This window comes from Trichomycterus rosablanca, chromosome 19 (genome assembly GCF_030014385.1).
Source record: "Trichomycterus rosablanca isolate fTriRos1 chromosome 19, fTriRos1.hap1, whole genome shotgun sequence".
Taxonomy (NCBI): Eukaryota; Metazoa; Chordata; class Actinopteri; order Siluriformes; family Trichomycteridae; genus Trichomycterus; species Trichomycterus rosablanca.
Genome location: NC_086006.1, coordinates 5387307 through 5407961, shown reverse-complemented (window position 1 = coordinate 5407961; position 20655 = coordinate 5387307). Strand labels below are relative to the sequence as shown.

The 20655-nt window shown below is 38.6% G+C and overlaps 1 protein-coding gene across 1 annotated transcript in view; it reads right to left on the bottom strand.

The window, feature by feature from the left end:
• Positions 1–17839, bottom strand: part of dvl1a (dishevelled segment polarity protein 1a) — a 38930-nt gene extending 21091 nt beyond the window's left edge. The window contains exons 1-4 of the mRNA XM_063014974.1: positions 17564–17839; positions 9440–9509; positions 7372–7493; positions 810–919 (exon numbers count right to left, since the gene is read on the bottom strand). Coding sequence (XP_062871044.1) covers positions 810–919; positions 7372–7493; positions 9440–9509; positions 17564–17733 — 472 coding nt within the window. The 5' untranslated portion in view covers positions 17734–17839. The remainder of the gene's footprint in view (positions 1–809; positions 920–7371; positions 7494–9439; positions 9510–17563) is intronic.
• Between the last annotated feature and the right edge of the window lie 2816 nt (positions 17840–20655).

Below are 20655 nucleotides of genomic sequence, written 5' to 3'. Positions count from 1 at the left end.
TGTCCTGAAGCCTGACTGGAAAATTACCTGAACTTGTACTGGTTTTAGTGCTCACATAAACTATAATTATGTCTGGGTAAAACAACAACATCTATATCAATTTAATTTAAAAAATATTGGAATTTTGTCTGCAGTACCAGAACAAGTAGATGATTGAAATCATAATCTTTCTTTATTCTTTCTTTATTTATTTTTTGCATATGACAGTTTTACATTATGTGAGCAATCCTTAATATTGTAAAAAGTGTCTTGGTATTTTAAGTATTTTGAAGTAATATTTTGCTGTGGGAGCTCGGGTGGCGCAGCAACATTTAGGGTTAAAAAACAAAACAAACATTTATTAAACAAATAAATAAAAACATCTTAACGTTTTAGCCAGACAAATAGAAATTTGGGGAATTTAGAAACCCAGTTAGCAAAACAGATGGATGGTTGGCAATCTTATCCAGCATTTACACAAGCAGGTATCTGATGTTGCTTAAGGTTTGTCTAATACCAGCAAAAACGCTACACTTAACAACACGTGTATACTTTACTAAACACAAAAAACAAGACTGAAATTATAAGTTTTTCTTCCTTCCTTGCACCAAACACTGCTTAACGAAGGAATGATGCAAAAAAAAACACTGTGTAAGTACCATCAGACACTACCACCTTAAGTCTAGTCAAACCTTTGGTTTTTGTCCTGTTTTTAAAATATACCTGTCCATGTCCCTGCCTAAATGTTTATTAGGTTTGTGGTAAGCACAAATCCTGACAGGTAAATAGATAATTTGCACAGATTATTAATAACAGCGTATTATACTTACATTTGTTGTCTCGTGCCCTGCGGCTTCGCTCCCGCTCCCTGCGCTGGCTCACAAGGGACTCTGTTCCTGTTTCTGTGTCCAGTCCATCCCGACTGCTCACGGCATTGGCACTAAACACACACACACACACACACACACACAATGGCATGGATCTTAGTTATGTAGCAGTTCAAATATTTGTTAGATTCCCACAGCTATGGTCAAAATAGATATAGATTTAATCTCTATATACTACATCTGATGTAAAACTGTTATGGACATTAATAAAAGCAAGTTTACCTGTATAACCTTCTTAAATTCCACTTGAATTAAAACGCATCTGCCATATGCCCAAATGGAAAATGTAAAAATTTAAACCTGACCCTATACAACAATTCTACTTATATGTTCAGTCTACAAGCTTTCTGGTCTATTCTCTGTCAAATGTACTGTAAATATGTAAAATTTCTCTGCTATCAGTTGACCAGGCGCCTACACAGACACACAGTTTGTTGTTTGTCTGCTGGGGAAGGGTCAATAGCTGAATCAGGGTTCAGTGTTATTGGGCAAATACAACTTCTGCTGCCTTGATGAGAGAGAGATAAGTTTCTGTTGGCTATGACTGGATTAGGCAAAAAAGGGGCAAACCTACAACATAAATCAATACATTACTTTATTTGATTGTAATTGATTAATCAGATAGTCATAATTTGAAATTCCTTTAATGTGCAGATGTGGCACAAAGAAATAAGTCTGGAAAAAAAAACCCTGATGTATTCCATCATATAGCATTTGTGTAGAGCATTTCTCTACCTGGTGTGTGTGTGTGTGAATCACTGCTCTTGAACAGTAAATCAGCCTTGAGCCCTCCAGCACCAAGCTGAGAGAGCTGTGTGTGTGTGTGTGGCTGTGTGTGTGTGTGTGTGTGTGTGTGTGTGTGTGAGGATGTGTGAGGATGTGCCGTGGGGCTGGTTATTCTATCAGAGCGTATGGAATGCTGTTGCTTGGGCAGGACAGAAACCTGAAGCTGGTGAGAACTGCGCCCAAGTCTAAATAAATCAGAAAAGCTTCTGATACAGTATCAAGCAGTCAAATGTCATCAGGGTTACAAACAAAAACAGTCTTTTTATTTTATAAAGGAATTTTTCTGCAGCTCTTCTCACTCAGCGTGGGTGTGGTGCAAACAACAGTGCAGAAAATGCTAAATAAAAATAAAAATGAATTGGAAAATTTAATGGAGTGGTAACTTCTTACAGATGTGACTTTGTATGTCAGTCATTATGACTCTGACTAAACAGATAGTTAAAATTCATATTGTACATTTCACTAATGCTCAGAACTAAATAATAACAACAAAACAAAAGTGTTTAAACAACCTAATTTGTCTTCTCCTCCCTTAATCTGACTAATTTACCTTACTAAAGTAAACAGTGTTGATGTCTCTCCCTGGTGGATAAAAGCTGTAATTTCACCTGCCAGATAAAGTGCTATGACTAAACTCTTACTCATTTAATCATGATTCATTTCATTGTCATGTTTTACCACAGATTTATCCTGGTCAAGGTCAATCAACTTATATTCATTTATATATTCAGTTATCCATGCATTTATCTTTTTTCCATTTCATTTACATCAGCTGCTTTATCCTGGTCAGGTTGTGGTACCATGAAGAATCAAACCCAGTTTGAGATTCCAGCCAGGTGTATACACAGACATGTTCGGCTATGTGCATGCAATGGTTTGGCGCCCAGTCTAGGGTACTCCTGCCTTGTGCCCAGTTTTCTGTAAAGTAGTAATATTAACATTAATTTTTACCACAATCCCACCGCAAAAATACATAAATGCACACCTGCAATTTGGTACTGATAATTGTCAAATTTTACTAATATTTAAACCTACTTAAATATAAGTATTGTGACTATTTCGCATCCCTAACAGAAAATATACCATCCTCATCACCGAAGCAGAATGAGCAACACAAGGCCTTCCATACATAAAAGCCTGTGACATAATCCTCCCTGCTTTAAGGCTCATTGGTCATACTGTGTATACCCTCTATTCATGTTATTGTGCTTCTAAAGCTGCTGATCCCGAAAAAGGAAGGGGGCAGCAGCAGGAAGGCTGGGGAGAACAGCAAGCTTGGAATTAAAGATTAAGGCAGATGTAGCACCCTACCAAGTCCTTAGGGTAATGGAACTGGGCGCTTTAAATGTCTACTAATCCGGTTTAGCTGCACAGGGACTGGAAAACACCTATTCTCCTCATCACTGCAAATATATTCACCAGTCCTGCTGAATAATACAACACAAAGGAATAGGCCAGAGATAACACTTGGTTATTTACTGTGGTTACAGTGTAGCTTTGTAATGGAAATAAGGGAGATCTGCAGTGAGAGGAGCACACAACTGGGAATCTGCTGAATTAATCAGCAGGAAAATTGGCCTGTTGGAAAGGTGACGAGAGCAAAGAGAGATGACAAAAGGGAGGAGAAGTGAGCACAGACACATGCAGACTGTCCTCCAGATGGCAGTGTATACCACGGAAGATGTTTAGAACACTTTCAGCATGAGAATGAGCCCAGTAGCCACACTGCTGACCAGCAGGGAACACAAAGAAGGCCGTTAAACTTGGCTAAAGGAGACAGCAAGACAGAACAGACTGCATGGATTCAGTTTAGACCCTGGAGTAAAAAGCTTCTTTATCTGACTCAGCTGAACACTTTTAAGTAGTAAAACTTGAAATAAATAATTCAACTGTATTTCTGTGGTTGGTGCATGTCAAGAGTAAAACAAGCTCCATCACATTAAAATACCCAGCTAGGGGGCCATGGTGGCGCAGTGGTCTAATACACAAGCTCACCGCTGTGTGTTCGAATTTTTGAGTTTGAATTCAGCAATGTGACTGACCTGGCTGGGCATCATAGAAATCTGGAGCATAGTGAGGCTCTCTGTAAGAAATAAAACTCTGAGAGAGAACCCGCCACTGGATGATAAATAAAAAATAATTTATTGTAATTTATGTTCATTTACCATTTTTAAACAAAACTGCAATTTGCAGACTGTTCTCTAGTTCCAGATTAGTTTTACATGATGTGTGAGATAGGTATTTAGTAACAGATAAGCTCTACAGTTTGAAATTCCACCAAGTACAATATTATGTTTGTCTGGAAGATTGTGCTTTTAGATTATTTTAACTAATATAACTAACTATTTAATATATTACTAGATGTCCTTATGGTAAATGTTAACACACACACTTTGTATCATCTCTCCAAGTATGAAACCAAACCAGTCAATCACTGTGTTCTTAATGACGACAATAAAAAATAAAAGTTTTTGATCTTTGCTCAGAATGGTAATGATTAACCTTTCAGCCATTAACCAAGTAATAGTCAACTGTTTGGTTAATGCCAAACTTTAGCCCACTTGGGCTAGTCCAGTACACCTGACCAGCCAAAGAATAGCACCTGGTCCCCCTACTTTATTTACCTCTTGTGGCTTGTAACCGACCTAATTTTTCATGAATGCATTCACGTTCCGAAAAGGCAAGCACTGCCCAACTCTATGAATGAAAACCCTGGAGATGAGCAAAGGGTTTTGGCTCTGATTTATGAATATGGCTTTCAGCTGGACGATAAACAGATCTCCCCTCCAGCTGGCCAATAGACATCTGTTACAGTGTCAGGATTTAAGAGATGAGTTAACTCAGCTGTTTTGTAATGCTTCACTAGCTTTTATCCAAATTAGATACAAATTTTAAGTGAATTTGTGAAATGCTGGCAAAGGAAAATGCAAATCAAACTTAGTTTCCAGCAGCCAATGTGAATGTGAATGGTAGTGTATATGGTAGGTGTAGCTCATAAAATGGACAATAAATGTATGCCCAAAATAGAAAAAATCTAATAAAGTGGTATGTAAGTGTTAATACTTGGAAGGAGATAATGAGGAGGGGTGCAACAACACTAACTAACTGATTCTGGACCCAAGTGCAGTGGCTGAACAGAATCAGAAACAAAAAAGGAATACAATGCTGTGAAAGAGTATTTATCTCTCAGCTGATTTTCTCTGTTTTTACTCATTTCTCACATTTAAATGTTTCAGATCTTCCAAATAAATTGAACATGAAAACAACAAAAGTAAACACAAAATGATTGTTCCATTTATTGACAATAAAGATTTATTCAAAATATATACCACCCATGTGGAAATGTAACTGCCCCTATACCTGATAACTGGTTGTGCCACCCTTGGCAGTAACAACTGCAAACATTTGTGATAACTTGCAATGAGTCTTTTACATCGCTGTGAAGAAACTTTAGCCCACTCTTCTATGCAGAACTGGTTTCATTCAGCTACACTGAAGAGCTTTCGAGCATGAACTGCCAGTTTAAGGTCTTGCCACAGCATCTCAATGGGATTCATGTCAGGTCTTTTTTTTTCTTTTGAGCCACACAGAAATGAATGGACTTGCTTGTGTGTTTAGGTTTTCTTTTTTTTCTTTTGAGCCATCCAGAAGAGGACTTGCTTGAGTGCTTCAGATTATTGTCCTGTAGCATAAACTGACGGGTTGACATTCCCCTTGAGGATTTATTGATAGAGAGCAGAATTCATGAATTCATCACTTATGACAAGTTGTCTGGGTGCTGCAAGAGCAAGGCAGCCCCAGACCATCACGCTATAAACACCATGTTTAACTGTTGGTATGCTGTTCTTATAGTGCAATGTGCTGTTAGCTTTCTGCTAGACATAACGGGACCCATGTCGTAGCAATGGCTTTGCAACCCTTTCCAGACGTAGATTTCAGTGACTTCGTTTTATGGCATCCCCATGGCATCCCCATTGGCATCCCCATTGTGGGACTAATAAAGGATTATCTTATCTTATCTTATCTTATCACTGGCTGCTTTTTTGAGACATTCTAGCCTGCATCACATTGCCAAACAGGTTTATTTCAGTTATGTTTAGATTTAACGGGTCTGGCAGTAATCATACCTGGGTGTGGCTTGTGAAAATGAACCCAACTGTTACATGAATATGGGTAACTGGTTGATTAAGTAGCTAAAGAGGTCGTTACTTTTTTCCACATAGGGTCAGTAAGGGCTGAATAGAATTTTTCTTTGTCTTTTTCCCCAGCATTTTGTGTTTGCATGGGTTATCTATGTCTAGTATTAAAAGTATCTGAAACATATGTGTGACAAACATGCAAAAATAGAGGAAATTGAGAATTGCTTTTTTACAGCACTGTAAATGACACAAAAGAATGTAACTGACTAGGAAAAAAAATGGAAAAGAAATCCAATCACCCAAGGCAGGATTTGATGATGGAATGTAGAGTGTCAGAGGCAAATGCTCCACAGGGTGAGCTAACCGGAGGGGCAGCAAAAAAAGATTTGCTCTTCGATAAGGCCGACTGGTTCATGAACAAAAACCCTAACTTCAGTTACGGAGGCAAGAGTGCTGGGGGAACTGCGCACTCAAAACGACAGCTAATGCCACAACACGACTGCAGACGACAGCTTCTCCCTTTAGAAACTGCTGGCAAATAATGTGGTGAGCTAGCATAACAGTCCGCATTGCCACCGAGGTGCCTAAGCCTAGTATCGTCATGTGAAAATCCTTCAAACATCCTCATGGATAAATCAGAAATTGAAAAGTGCATAAATAAGTCGGCTGTCTGTGCCAACTGTAAAGTCTGGTCGAGGTGAAATAATGTCTTAGGGCAGTTTTTGATGGTTTGAGCTGAACCTCCTTTGAAATGTAACAGCAAACACTGACCTTCTAGAGTACTGTGTTCTTCTAACACTGTGGCAACAGTTTGAAGAAGGCTATTTTCCATTTCATCGTGCCAGTTCCCAAGTCCACAAAGCAAGAGGATGAAAAAATGCTTAGCTGATTTTGCTGTGAAAGAACTTGACTAGTCTGCACAGAACCCTGACCACATGACCATCCTTTGAATAAAAATGAAGTGCCACTTAAAGCCAGGTCTAACTTTTTCAGTTACATTTATGGTGTTTAGCAGATGCTTTTTATTTAATTAAGTGACTTACAGAGCAATTAAGGCATGAGGAGCACAACAGTGGCAATTTAGTGGTCTTGGTGGTGGTGGTGGAGCTTTAACCAAAGACCTTCTGATGACTAGTCCAGTATCTTATCCACTCAGCTACCACTAGCCCACGTCTTATCACCCAACATCTAAGTCTGTCCTCACTATAGCTTTTAGGACTGAATAGAAGTAAATCCCCACTGACTGTTATTGCAGCAAAGAGAAATCTTATTTCATATTCATGGTTTTTATTTCTTGTTAAAGGAAACAAGAAATGTTAAAATTCCCAGTCAGTTTTCATTACTCTGAACTCCAGCACCATTAACCCAATCTGCTGTGGAGCCATTACTTCCTGTTATGGTCTGGGTCTTGAGGGTTGTGGATTTAATTAGAGCGCTAGTGTGCATTTATCTCCTGCTGTGTTTACAGCATAACACAAGTTTATTGGCACGAAACAATATCTGCACTATACACGAATTAAGACCACAATAAAACTTCACCAACTGAGGCTGAATTTGCTGTACTTTTACAGAGCACTTACTGAAAGGAGGGAGGTCTGGAGTCTCCGATGCCTCCTGTTCGCTCCAGCGGGGGTGGCAGCTCACTGTGGCTCTCCGGGCAATGAGATCCGCCATCTGAGTGTGAGCCTTCAGTCAGCACCAACTACAGCCAAAAACACACACATGTAAAAACAAAGCTCCACAGTGACTAGTGGCCGTGTATAAATAAGTAATGCAGGAAGAGCGAATACAACAGAATGCATTTACTGAACTGGGAACAGCATGGACCCTAAAGGCTCATACAAAATCACCTACACATAGGAGCTGTTATGTGCTTCATAATGAGCCATTTAATGAGAGTTAAGTGGGCTGGCTAGATCCAGAGAAAACAATTTACAAATATTGTAAACGCTAACGATGAACTATTATTTCTTTTTGCCAAAATTCTTAAATTTTACTTGGTAGCTTACAGAGGTGGAAAGTAACTTGCTACAAACCTAATTTAAAAAAATGAGGACAAAAGGGAAGGAAATGGAAGAAAAACAGACAGCAATGATTTGCAACTCTTTTTCAAACAGTGCTTAATTAAAAACTGATACTTGATGTTTTAACATATTGATTGGATTGAAGCCCAGTACAGATGTGTTCCTGCCTTGCACCCAGTGTTTCCAGTGGAACTGGACACACCGCAACCTTCAATCTTAGTTGCTGGTACAAGTATTTAACTTAAAACTATATGTACATGCAGTGGGGGTGTGTGGAAGACCAGCATGGCAGGAGGTATTCCACCACTTTTGTTTCAGTTATTAAATATAATTTCAGTTCATTTATTTACATCAAATTTAAACATAATGTCTTTGACTATATTGTATATAAACACTGCTCCTGGTTTCAATCTTTATAAATGTTACTAATAACATAACAGTGACCAAATAAACCTATTTTTGAATGTTAAAAGCTGACCTAGACTGGGGTGTAACAGTATTTAAGCTGCATTCCAGTGTAAGCCAACATGACAGTGTAATGCAGGCCAGCATGTCAGTGCAGCTCTCTCCAGTACATGTGTTTTTCACGTGCAGCAAAGTGCCCATGTGTTTGTGTTGTAGAGACATAAATTACTATGGATTACTTATTAACCAGCAAACAGCCGTTTAATAAATTCCAATAATTAAATTTAAGCTGGCAGTTTTACGCCACTGGAATAACATTCACTATATGACAGTAAGTATGTGGACGCTATCAGTTAATTATTCAGACACACACATTGCTAATGGTTCGAATTTTAAGCAATGTGTCTTAATATTGGCTATGTCAGAATGGATAGAACACTGTTTGAAGTGTGTTACTGGAATGAGCCCAGTGATTCGGGAAAATAGACCCGCCACAACTCTGGTCAGGATGAAGAGATGGTGAAACATAAAAATGATGATGATGAAATTGTATGCTTATAACTTCATGGCAATAATGTAAAGGCATGGGTTGATGAGTTTGGTGTGGAAAATATCTAGTGGCCTGCACAAAGCCCTAGCCACTAAACACTGGGATGTTGATTGAATGCTATTTCCACAGACTCACTCCACAATATTGTAGAAAACCTTGCCAGAGAAGTGGGGTCCATATTAATGCCCATAGTTTTGGAGCTGGTGTATGATTATGGTGTAATAACTCATTATTTTTTAATTTATTTACACAAATGACAAACAATTATATGAATGTTTATACATCTTCACTGTCAATTGTATCTACAGCTTAAGTTTACAGACACTTGAAACGGTCATGCGTGTCAAAACAGTCTTGAGATTTCAAATATGCTTTTGCAGATTTGACATCAGCCTTGGGAAGACAAATTTAGTGTCATGAACGATTCTGTCCTCTGTGCAACCATCCCCACCAGCACCACCACCCTTATTAGAGCTGGTATTCACATCTACATTTGTTAGATTTTTTTGGGTTGTTTATTTGTTGTTTATTTGTAAAAAATGGAACACGGCATCCCTGGTGTGCCAGCCTGGGATACAGGAAACAGAGATTGGTAGTATAACCGTACACTGCATTATATCAATTTCCACATCTGTCACAAGGGGTCAGGAAACCATCCATGTCACTTACCCATGAAACCACTCTTCCGTTGAAGCAAGGCAGCTTGGCGTTATCGTCTGATATCTCCTCTTTGACCACCCTGTATGGAGGACAATAAACAGAATCACAGTTAGGGACTGTTGTGAGAATTATGCACCTGGACTCAGCCCATATTCCCATCTATTTGCAAAAGCTGATGCATACTACAAGCATGTCATGCTCAAACGCTGGAATTTTCCATAAATGCTAGCAGCTCACGATGGGTTTGTCGAACGGCCCTGTTGAGCAGGAGTTTAAAATCTTCTTTATTTTACAGTCTGTCTTGAGGATTACTTAATGCTCAGTCCAGTTTATCCGCTTAAACTCCAGCTGTTGAGAGCTACACATGTCGTACAAGAGTAAAAAATGCAGCCCTGTAGTTTTGAGAATGTGCTGTGTGTGTTTGTGTGTGTGTGTGTGTGTGTGTGTGTGTGTGTGTGTAAAGTTGCAGCAAGGGTGTCAGGGCACAGGATGGGTTATTAATAGGATGATCAAAAGAATAAGCATGGGTACTTGGTGCTCATGCCAGGCTGTAAATTCTCCACAGAAATACCACACTGTTAGCCTTTAACCCTGTGTTACATGGTTCAGTGATCACACACCTGCTAGCCTCCTGTCACACCATTCGGGTCATACTGTGGGTGCATCAACTTTAATGTAGGTGCATTAACACAAAATTATGACATACACAAGTTGTGATTTTTTTTCTTAATCACTCGTTGCCATATCACACTCACAAACTGATTTTTGTCACAACAACCAGTCTTACTAGCATTACTGCTAATATTCTTCCTCTGAGACCTGTGATAACCTTGTGAGATCCTGAGCTTAACCAGTGTTAAAACGTACTGATCTACTCTGTGTGCATTAGATTGTATTTTAATTATACTTTATGATCAGACACACCAGGACTGCTGAACTACCTGGGAGTAAAAAGCACATTTGTAAGCATGTAAGAAAGCATGTAACGTAAAGCACCACGCCATGAGAAATGTCTGCTGAAATTCCAGCTCTTTCCTTCCTCTAGACTCAGAGTCATGTGACATTATAACTAAAGATGATGAACATGGCTTGTAGGAAGTGTTGGCAAAAAAAAAACGGTGGTCTGTGGCCTGTTTCTGTCCAAGCCCAACAGAGGAAGCCGGCCAGGAACTCTAGTCATGCATAGGAAATGTTCTGCTCCTCTCAAGAGAGCTTCATAATATCCAGCTGCTAGTCGGGAAGCTTAAGAAAATGCTGTCTAAGCAAACATGTATACAAAGACAAACAAAAACATTTAAGTAGACACTTTGGGTCATTGAGTGTACCTCAAAACAACATGAATTTGGTGTGGCTGCCATAGTTTATTGGCAAAGGAAAAGGCTAATGTACATATGCACATAATTAATGTCACACTGTTGATGCAAGTCGTATTATTGCCATGTTTCTGTTCATGTCCTGACTTGGTCAGAACAGACCAAAGAACAATTAATTGTTTAAAGGATTAATTAAATGCAGAATAAATCATTTGTATTGCGGGTTCTTTTGTAAAATTTACACCACCATAGTATCGTAATACATTCCTTAATAAATGTATTTACTGGGTATGTCAAAAATTAAGTGATCAAATAAACAACAAAGAAGTGTAAATGCGTATAGAGTTCAAAAATGCTGTTGGTTATGACAACGTTTATCTCTTAGTTCAGAACATTATGTCTGCTGAGAAACAGACACTGTGCATCGACTGGCTAATACCATCACTATGTTGAAACATGATGGCAGGGACATCATGTTATGGGGTGCTTTTCAGCAGCAGGGACAGGCAGACTGGTAAGAATTGGGGGACAGAATGATACTAGACCAGCCACAAACCCTGACTAGGATAAAGTGGTAAAAAAATAAAGTGATACAAAATTATGGGGTAAAAATGGCAACTATATACAGTACATTCAAATTAAATCAACGACACAAAGTGGGCAAAAACTTAAGGGGTCTGAATACTTTTTAAATCTATTGCATGCATGAGAAAAGGACAAAGGAGTAAACAATGTAAGTAGGCTGACGCACCAATTTCATACACATGAACTTTTCAGTGCATAGAGCAGCTTTATTCCATCTTTAATCCAGGCTCCCAGATTAACCAGCGGGACTCTCGGCCGAACATTTTATAAAGAGGAATAAAGACTTACATAATAAGTAACCCATGTCATGAACTGAGAAAATGATTTGTAAGTTCAATCCAAAAACAACTCCATGGCCTGTTTGCAAAAAAAATTTGTTTAAAGCCCTAACCACTAGCCAAATTATGACAAAAACATGGAATTAACCCACGTTAGGATGTTAATCAGAGGTATTGCTGCTTTTAGATGACGTGCTTGCTTATCTGTTTTCAGGACTTTTCTGTGATAGGAAATCTCCAGATCTAAACCAGATGCTGAACAAGCCACACGAGATCCTGTCACAATTTACAACATACACACCATGCAGTCTAGATGACATCTCGACATGAGACTGGAGAACCACTGCTTTATGCTGGCAAGGGTAGCGGTGGGTAAGCCTCAGCCATTCCACCCTCAAACATAGCCACTTATGTCTGTACGTAGACGCCCAACCGGCCGATAGCACTGCTGGTGATTCAATCCCTGAATCTCAGCAGTACTAGACTAGAGATAAGAAGGTTACTGGTTCAAGCCCCCACCTCTGCAAAGTTGCTTGCATTGTATTTAGTCACAATTGTAAATCACTTCGGATAAAAGCATCTGTTAAATGTAGGGATGTAACGATTCACCACAATACAGTTAATAACCGATTCAAAAACTTCACGATTCAAATCGATTTCACATGTAAAGTGAATCGATATTCACTTTAAACAGCAGGGGGCGCTGGCGCTACACACCTCGCCTTGATGACGACACTGGCGCCATACGCCTGGTTGCCAAATTCGGGGTTTTTCAGCCAAATTGGGCTTAATTCAATATTGTTTTGCATAGTTTGTACCTACCTCAGAAATAAAAGGGCATTCATTATTTAGATAAATAAAAGATAATCACAAATACAGTATTTTTTTTTTTTTAGGAGAAATAATAAAAGGAAACTTTGTCATAATTTGTCTTCAATAAAAAAAAAAATCGGGGAAAAATTGTATCGTGAACCCAGTATCAAAAATCGCATCGTATCGTGGGTAGAGTGTATCGTTACATCCCTAGTTAAATGCCATCGAGTAGCTTCTGATACTACACTGATTCCATCTTTGAACACTGTGCTCTTTACACAGTTAAACAAAAAACTTTGGAAAAGCTATTTCAAAAGCTTACTTTAAGCCCGATTTAACCATTTTAACCAAACCGCTTTTCATTGTGTATTTGGGTTTTTGTTCTGCTGAAACCCCAGGTATGTTTGCTTTGATGATCTTGGCACATAGCTGTTTAAAAACAATGATTTGCTTTTTGAGATCTGTTCAGAGCTATATAGTCTACATTGTAGCAGAGATCCTTAGCCTTTCTTGCTGTATTGCTTGTTGTTAGATCATTTGTGCAGTCAAACTAGTCCAATATCCAGCAGCCAAAAAAGCCAAAATATCCGAATAGTCAAGTCACCAGCTATAGTCAATCCTAACCAGAAATTAGGAGACCATGTTCATTCTAAAACTTTCTATACCACTAGATTAACATTTTGTGGTATTGCTGTATGCATATTTTGAAAAGAAAAAATGAGACATTAAAGTTACAATCATTTAGCCATGGCATACCCTTATTTCCTCCAACAAGTGTATGTAAACTTTGACTTCAATAGCACAATTTTATTTAAATCTAAAGCAATCCAGCAACACTAGCTTAGCCACCCAATAGAACCCAGACAGTTAAACTTTGAAGGACAAACACAGTGTTTGTTTATGCAATCATGTTTTTGCTCTCAGGTCTTAATGTGCAGCCAGTACTGGAAGGGACACAGTAATGAACGTTGAGAGTCAACAGTACTGTTTCCCTCAGCAAGCTAATGCTGGAATAGCAGTATGACGTGTAAGCGCATGTTGTGTCTCTGATGTTAAAAAGGTTCTGATGAAAGTCGTAGATCACAAGCATGTCCCGAAAACCGCAGAGCGTAAACACTGGTGATCTTGAATAAGAGCTCTCTAAACACAAATCACGTCTGATGAATTTCCGAGCATATAAACACAGACAGCTCTATTACTGATGCTAATACATGTGACACTTAAATTTTTCACACCTCCACTGCACATCTGTTCTTTTCTGACCGCTCTGAGCGTAAAAATAACACCAACAATACTAACATTTGTTTTGAATTAAGCCTGCCATAATTCTGACATTTTAGCTAAATGTAACTAATTAGTAATAAGTAAACCTTTTTATTTTTTATTTTCTATGCACATTAAACACAATATTAAAAAATTAAAATTGGAACTGGGGGTTCGGACTCTCCCCTTATTACGACCAAAATCTTTCCTGGTGTGAAAAAGCCTCAGGACCTTGTATTAGCAGCAACAGTTCTGTGGGCAGTTTGTTCCTGTTTTTGGCTCTGGGCATGAGCTGTGCGTAATTACAACAAAATAAGGTTGCAGGTGCAAAAAATTAATGCAGCAGGTACAAGGGAGATAAATAAATGTCCTTTGCAGAGAGGCAATGATTAATCTCTGTAATATATTATAAATTACGGTGCAGCACAGGTGAATAGTAGATAGAATGGGTACTGCACACTGGGTATGAACCTTGCCTTTATCAGGTTTTCTCGGAGTATCCCAGTTTTTCCCACCTGCCTAAAACACACAGTGCAGATTGGCTGCGCTAAATTTTCCCTACACATGAGTGACTGAGTGATTAAATAAATGAGAGTCATTAATAAGTGGGCTCCAGACCCACTGTGACCTTGATCAGAATGAAGCTGTGATTAAAACTAAATAAAAATAAATGAATATAGTAATCTAGTAACATACACACATGCATGTGATTAGGTGATTGTAATACTTTGACAGGTTTAGCTACTGTTATTTCAACTGCTTTATCCTGGTCAGGACGTGACGGTCCGGTTCTACCAGAAAACACTGGGCACAAGGTAGAAATACCAATGGACAGAGCGTCAATCCATCTCAGGGCTTCGGCTATAGCAAATTATGTTTGTGTAGATGCCCGATCACCTGATAACACCACTAAGATTCGAACACCAGATCTCAGCGGTAATGGACTAGCGTAATAGCACCACCAGAGAGAAAGTAAAACCGAAACATTGCTTATTTTAGCCACTGAAATTAATACATTTCAGGCTATTTGTTATTTATACTACAGCAAATAACAAACAATAAATAACAGAAATAACACTTTTGTTTTACTATATTTGTAGGAGACTGATGTCTGTTATTAGATCTATTTATTACCATGATGTAATCAGAGCCAAAAATCAATGTCTGGAAAGCTTCAATTCATTGTGGTGTCATGTGTATTTTCTCCCACAGCTTCTGTCATAACAATTTCATCACTTTAACAAGGTTTCCACGTCTGATGATAAAAAAGATCTGATCAGAGATTTTGATCTACTTAATAAATAAAAGAATCGGCAATTCTATTTAAATTGGTCAGTAACTTAAGTTTGTTCAATAATTTTCTTATAATTAGGGTTTCTATACCAACTTGAATGACTTTGAATGACTTTTTCCAGTCAGTGGCATTAATTTACTTTAGGTAAAAATGTTTTTATTAATCATGGTTTCTTCCTCACAGTTCCAGTTCCACTGTTAGGAAACCATTAGCATCTCTTTCTTTTTCGGGCATCATGAGAGAATTGCGCTGGAAGAGTGAGCTGCCATAAAGGCAGCATGAAAGCCCTTTTCCAGAGTGAGACCCATGTGGGCTGGGTGCAGACCCCGGGCACAGGCTGCACTCATTGGTTTGGTAGGGTGCTGCTGATGCATTACTGTCCCCAGCTTGTTCTGGGTTTCCTTTCTTTTCTCTTTCTCAGAGACTTTGGTTGTTGAGGGTGCTCTAAGCAGCTTGTCATATTGTGACAACTTGTTTTCATCTCTGCTCCATCCCTTTTCTATTCACATTCTTTATTGCAGGCGGGAAATGTTTCATGTTTTTCATTTGTTAATTTGTTTCCGCATTTTGGCCACTGTTTTTATTTTCCTTTTATCTTTTGTTTGTAGCTTTAATGATAACAATAATCTTTATAATAATCTTTAAATAATACATTTTATACAGCAGTAGTTCAGAGTGCTTTACAATAGACAACAGAGCATTCGATAAGTCTCAATGTGACAAAGACATATGTAAGTTTTTGCTATCAGCAGGGGTGAGAATGCCCCAAACCTTTAAGATTTTCTGAAGATGGAAACATGCAGTTTTACAGATAATACTAAAGTGTTATTTAAAACTGAGATTATTATTTTTATTTTATTATTACTACTATTATTAGTATCATTATTAGCCACAGTATAGTTCTACCTTGGTTAGGCATCCTGCGAACTGGGTTTATTTTTAATTCCTGCAGGTGCAGGGCTATACCTAGTGCCGAGGTGCAATCCGCCTCATTACACACACACACACACACACAAACACACACACACACACACACACACACACACACAGAATATATAATATCATTTAATATCATTTAACAGACACTTTGTTCCTCAAAGCAACTTAAAACTATAATATATACATTTCAAGCAACTGAGGATTAAGTGATGGGACCTCTTCCACTGCATCCAGTGATTCGGGGGAAACCATACCCACCTTAAACTGGACCAGGATAAAGCAGTGGTAAAATATGAAAATTAATGAATAAATGAATGATTGTGTCTGAGTGTATTATTATTATTATTATTATTATTATTGTGGTTGTTATTAACTACATTTATCTGTTACATTCATCATCCATTTATTGATTACCCTGTAAACTAAACCTACCATACCAGGACACTGTCACACACTCATACCAGAACAACACACATTAACATGTTATTACCATGTTAGTGCCATAGAACTCAAAGTAGTGGGTAAATAATTTTATATAACAAGCTATTTTTATTATCATGTCCCCACCATTGCTTTAGTGTCTGCCAGCTGTTTGGAATGCCAGAATCTCAAAGATACGGGAGGATAAAGAATACCTGGACTTAGGGCTGGGCGGTATGACCAAAAATTTGTATCATGGTATGTTTTAAGATTCTGAAAGTTTGCTTGGCCCCACAGAATGACACAATATATGATGGAATCACTACACGTGAAACTGGTGCAATAAATACAATTTTTATTGTATTGTACAATTACCCTTAGCTCTGCCTTCAACAAATAAAACAAAGTTTGCAAACTCCACTGTACAACTAGACCACTGGTCTGTTGTAGAAAAGTGGACGACTTTAAATATCTCAGCTTAAGGTTCGATTATAACGTTGGTTTAGCAACTGACCTGAAGTAATTTCGCTCCGTAAGACATACCTGGAATCCACTGTTTTAATTATTGCTTAATTAAAGCTTCTTTCTCAACTGTCTATAGAGGAATATTAAATGATTTGCTGCCTACTAAAGCCTACAGCTGTTGTATTAACTATGCTACGGTATGGCGGTATTTGAAAAATCCATATGGTATGAGGAATCAAAGACGGTATACCGAATGTACCGTCATACCGCCCAGCCCTACCTGGACTGAATGTCAAAGCAGCAAGGTGTACCTAATAAAGTGCTCGGTGAGTGTTTCTGTGGTGGTACATGAAATAATGCTGTTGCACTTGTAAAATCAGCATAAATCTATGTGAATCGTGTACTTCTGTTTCACAAGACTCTATCCAAACAGGAGGACTATACTGCGAAAAGCAGATTTGATTTGATTTGATCAGGTATAGGATAGGACACAGCCACCATATTTGTGTCAACTTGTAGTGTGACCTGAATGCCAAAATGAACAGTGTGTGTTGTTTCCCCAAGTGCACAATAAAACCCACGAAGCTTAAACATAGATTTTACAGGCTTTAAAGCAGCTGTCAGCTATTGTTAACCAAAGCGTTTAATGTGCAGACATTGTCAGTGTTTGAGTGAATTTAGCAGCGTATGCTGAGCTGGGTGTGATATCTCTAACAACATACACACACACAGAGAGAGAGAAACTGAATAATCCAGATCTTACCCGAAATCCTGATCCATAGACTTGAAGAAGAACTTGTAGCTATTGACAGGTCGATTGCTGAGGACATTTTTGAAATCGGCTAGTGTGACTTTATCGGGAGAAACGGCGAGCTTCACTAAATAAGGAGTTTCTTCCTCATCGATGTGATAGATGATCTTGGTCTCCGCCATGAGCGCCCGTCTACGACAATCATTGACAGTCCTGCAGCTGGAAAATAACCGTCAGGAAGGTGTAGAAACGAGCGATAAACAAGTGCGCTGCTACAATGGCGACATGGCACGACGGCTAATTCATGTAGGAAAGCTAATAAGCTTGCCAGGATCGGACTGGACGCTCACAGACATGCTCGAACCCTGCGCGTCCGTTACTGCGGCGTCAGTGCGACTCAGTGGAACAGGAAGGGCCGCGTCCCAAACCGCACACTCGCTCACTAAGCACTGTGTCCATATAGAAAATAGCCACAGGTTACCATAGTTACCATAGGCGGCGTGTTTGATATACTATTTAGTAGCGTAGTATGCGGTTTTGGACACGACCTGAATCTAGGACAGAGCTGCTGATACAGGGACCTTGCTGTCATCTAGTGGTAAATTTATCTAATCACATCTGACTTATAATAGCGAATTAAAACCTCAATTAGGGACTTCCCCACCACAGCCATGTCTAATAGATTTACTAGATTAAAAAGCAACGTAAGGAATTACATATTGTTTATATTAAATTATAATATTTTTATTATTATTCATTATTTACTCATTATTATTAGCAAGCTGTGTCTCTTTTTAAATGATCTCCAGCATAAAACAGTAACAAGCCGTAGCCTAGTGGTTAAGGCACAGGACTAGTAATCCAAAGGTTGCTGGTTCAAGCCACACCACTGCTAGGTTGCTGCTGTTGGGCCCTTGAGCAAGGCCCTTAACCCTCAGTTGCTCAGACTGTATACTGTCACTACTGTAAGTCGCTTTGGATGAAGGCGTCTGCTAAATGCCGAAAATGTAAATGTAACACATGAATAACAAACTAATGTTAATAATGAATAATATTAATAAATAATGTTAATAAATGGGTGATTATCTATACAGTGTGGCATTTTTTTTATTTTATTAGGATTGTAACATCATGTTTTACACACTTTGGTTACATTCATGACAGGACAGGTAGTGTGCTCGTTACACAAGATTCATCAGTTCACAAGTTTAGTTTGTTTGTTTGTTTATTAGGATTTTAACATCATGTTTTACACTTTTTGGTTACAGACTTGACAGGAACGGTAGTTACTCATTACACAAGGTTCATTAGTTCACACAAGGTTATATCGAACACAGTCATGGACAATTTAGTATCTCCAATTCATCTCACTTGCATGTCTTTGGACTGTGGGAGGAAACCGGAGCACCCGGAGTAAACCCACGCAGACACGGGGAGAACATGCAAACTCCACACAGAAAGGACCCGGACCTCCCCACCTGGGGATCGAACCCAGGACCTGCTTGCTGTGAGGCGACAGTGCTACCCACTTAGCCACCGTGCCGCCCCGTTCACAAGTTTAATGTCAAACACAGTCATGGACAATTTAGTATCTCCAATTCACCTCACTTGCATGTCTCTGGACTGTGGGAGGAAACCGGAGCGCCCGGAGGAAACCAGAGAACATGCAAACTCCACACAGAAAGGGCCCGGACCGCTCCACCTGGGGATCGAACCCAGGACCTTCTTGCTGTGAGGAAACAGTGCTACCCACTGAGCCACCGTGCCGCCCCTAGCTTAAAAAGCAACATAAGGAATTACATATTGTTTATATTAAATTAATATTTTTTAATTATTATTAATTATTTAATGACTCATTATTTTCAGCAAATTGTCTCTTTTTAGATGATCTCCAACACAAACCATAACACATGCATACTGGCTTATGAAATGTTAATAAAGAGGTAATTATCTATACGGAGTGGCATTTTTAAAAATAAATTAATAAAGCAAGTAATAATAAGTATATTGATTTGAATTTACCAACTACTTAATCCTGTTCAGGGTCAATTTGGGTCAAGGCTACTCTTGGCGCAAGGCAAAAATACACCCTAGACAGACTGTCTATACATCTCAGACACATAGTTACTCTTTTACACCAAGGTCTTAAGAACCCATGCTGCTGTGCGGCACCTTTTCTACCAGCAAAGCATGAAAAAATATACAGGAGGTTATATTCATTTATTTATTGTCACTAATGCCTTCATTTTGGTCAGTGTTGTGTTAGGTCTGGTGCCACCTTTCTTTCACACACTCTTTCAGCTGCACCACTACTGGCCCCATACAAAAATAGTTTTTATAAGCGGTTGACCCACCCATGACCCTTATATTAAACCAAAAAACAGCTAATAAAAACGTATACATTCATTAATATGTTTTATGAATAAGTCCCTTTAGCCTCAATTCTAGGGAACAATATGCCTATTTCTTAGTGTATGCAGAGTTGGGAATGGGATGTCCAGCAAACTCACAATCAGGTGTCCACATACTTCTAAACAGTTTTTTAAAAAATTAAAAAGTTGTTTAATGTGAATAAATTACGTGGATGAAATGTCATTTCGACATGGTCTCATAGAGTCTTGTTTTATAGATTAGAGTGCTATTGCTGATCTATGATGTAAAAATACTCCAAACAGTGTTCTCTTTGCCAGGGTTGAAAGGGAAGCCCACACTGTCACCTTGTGCTGAGAGAAAAAAATTGTCTAGATGGTCAGATGTAATTCAAGAACCACCAATACAGGTCTGGCATGAGCTAAGAGGCTACTGTGCAAGATAGACCCCTGCTACTGTTTTTCTTTCTTTATTTAGTTAGCAAAAAACTTCATTTAAGCTTTAAGGTAGTAATTTTGCTTATTCATTCAATCCTCATTGATTGGTTACACTCACATATTTTTGAAAGGGATCGTGCTGCCCTCTAGTGTTCACTTGCTATAGTAATCTTTATAACGTTTTTTCAATAGAGAATTAAACCCACAATTGCAATCAGAGATTTTCCATTACTGCATACCTAAAAACGTTTTCCCCGTCTGATCTCTGCAATTTCAGAGGATAAGAAGCAGAAATTC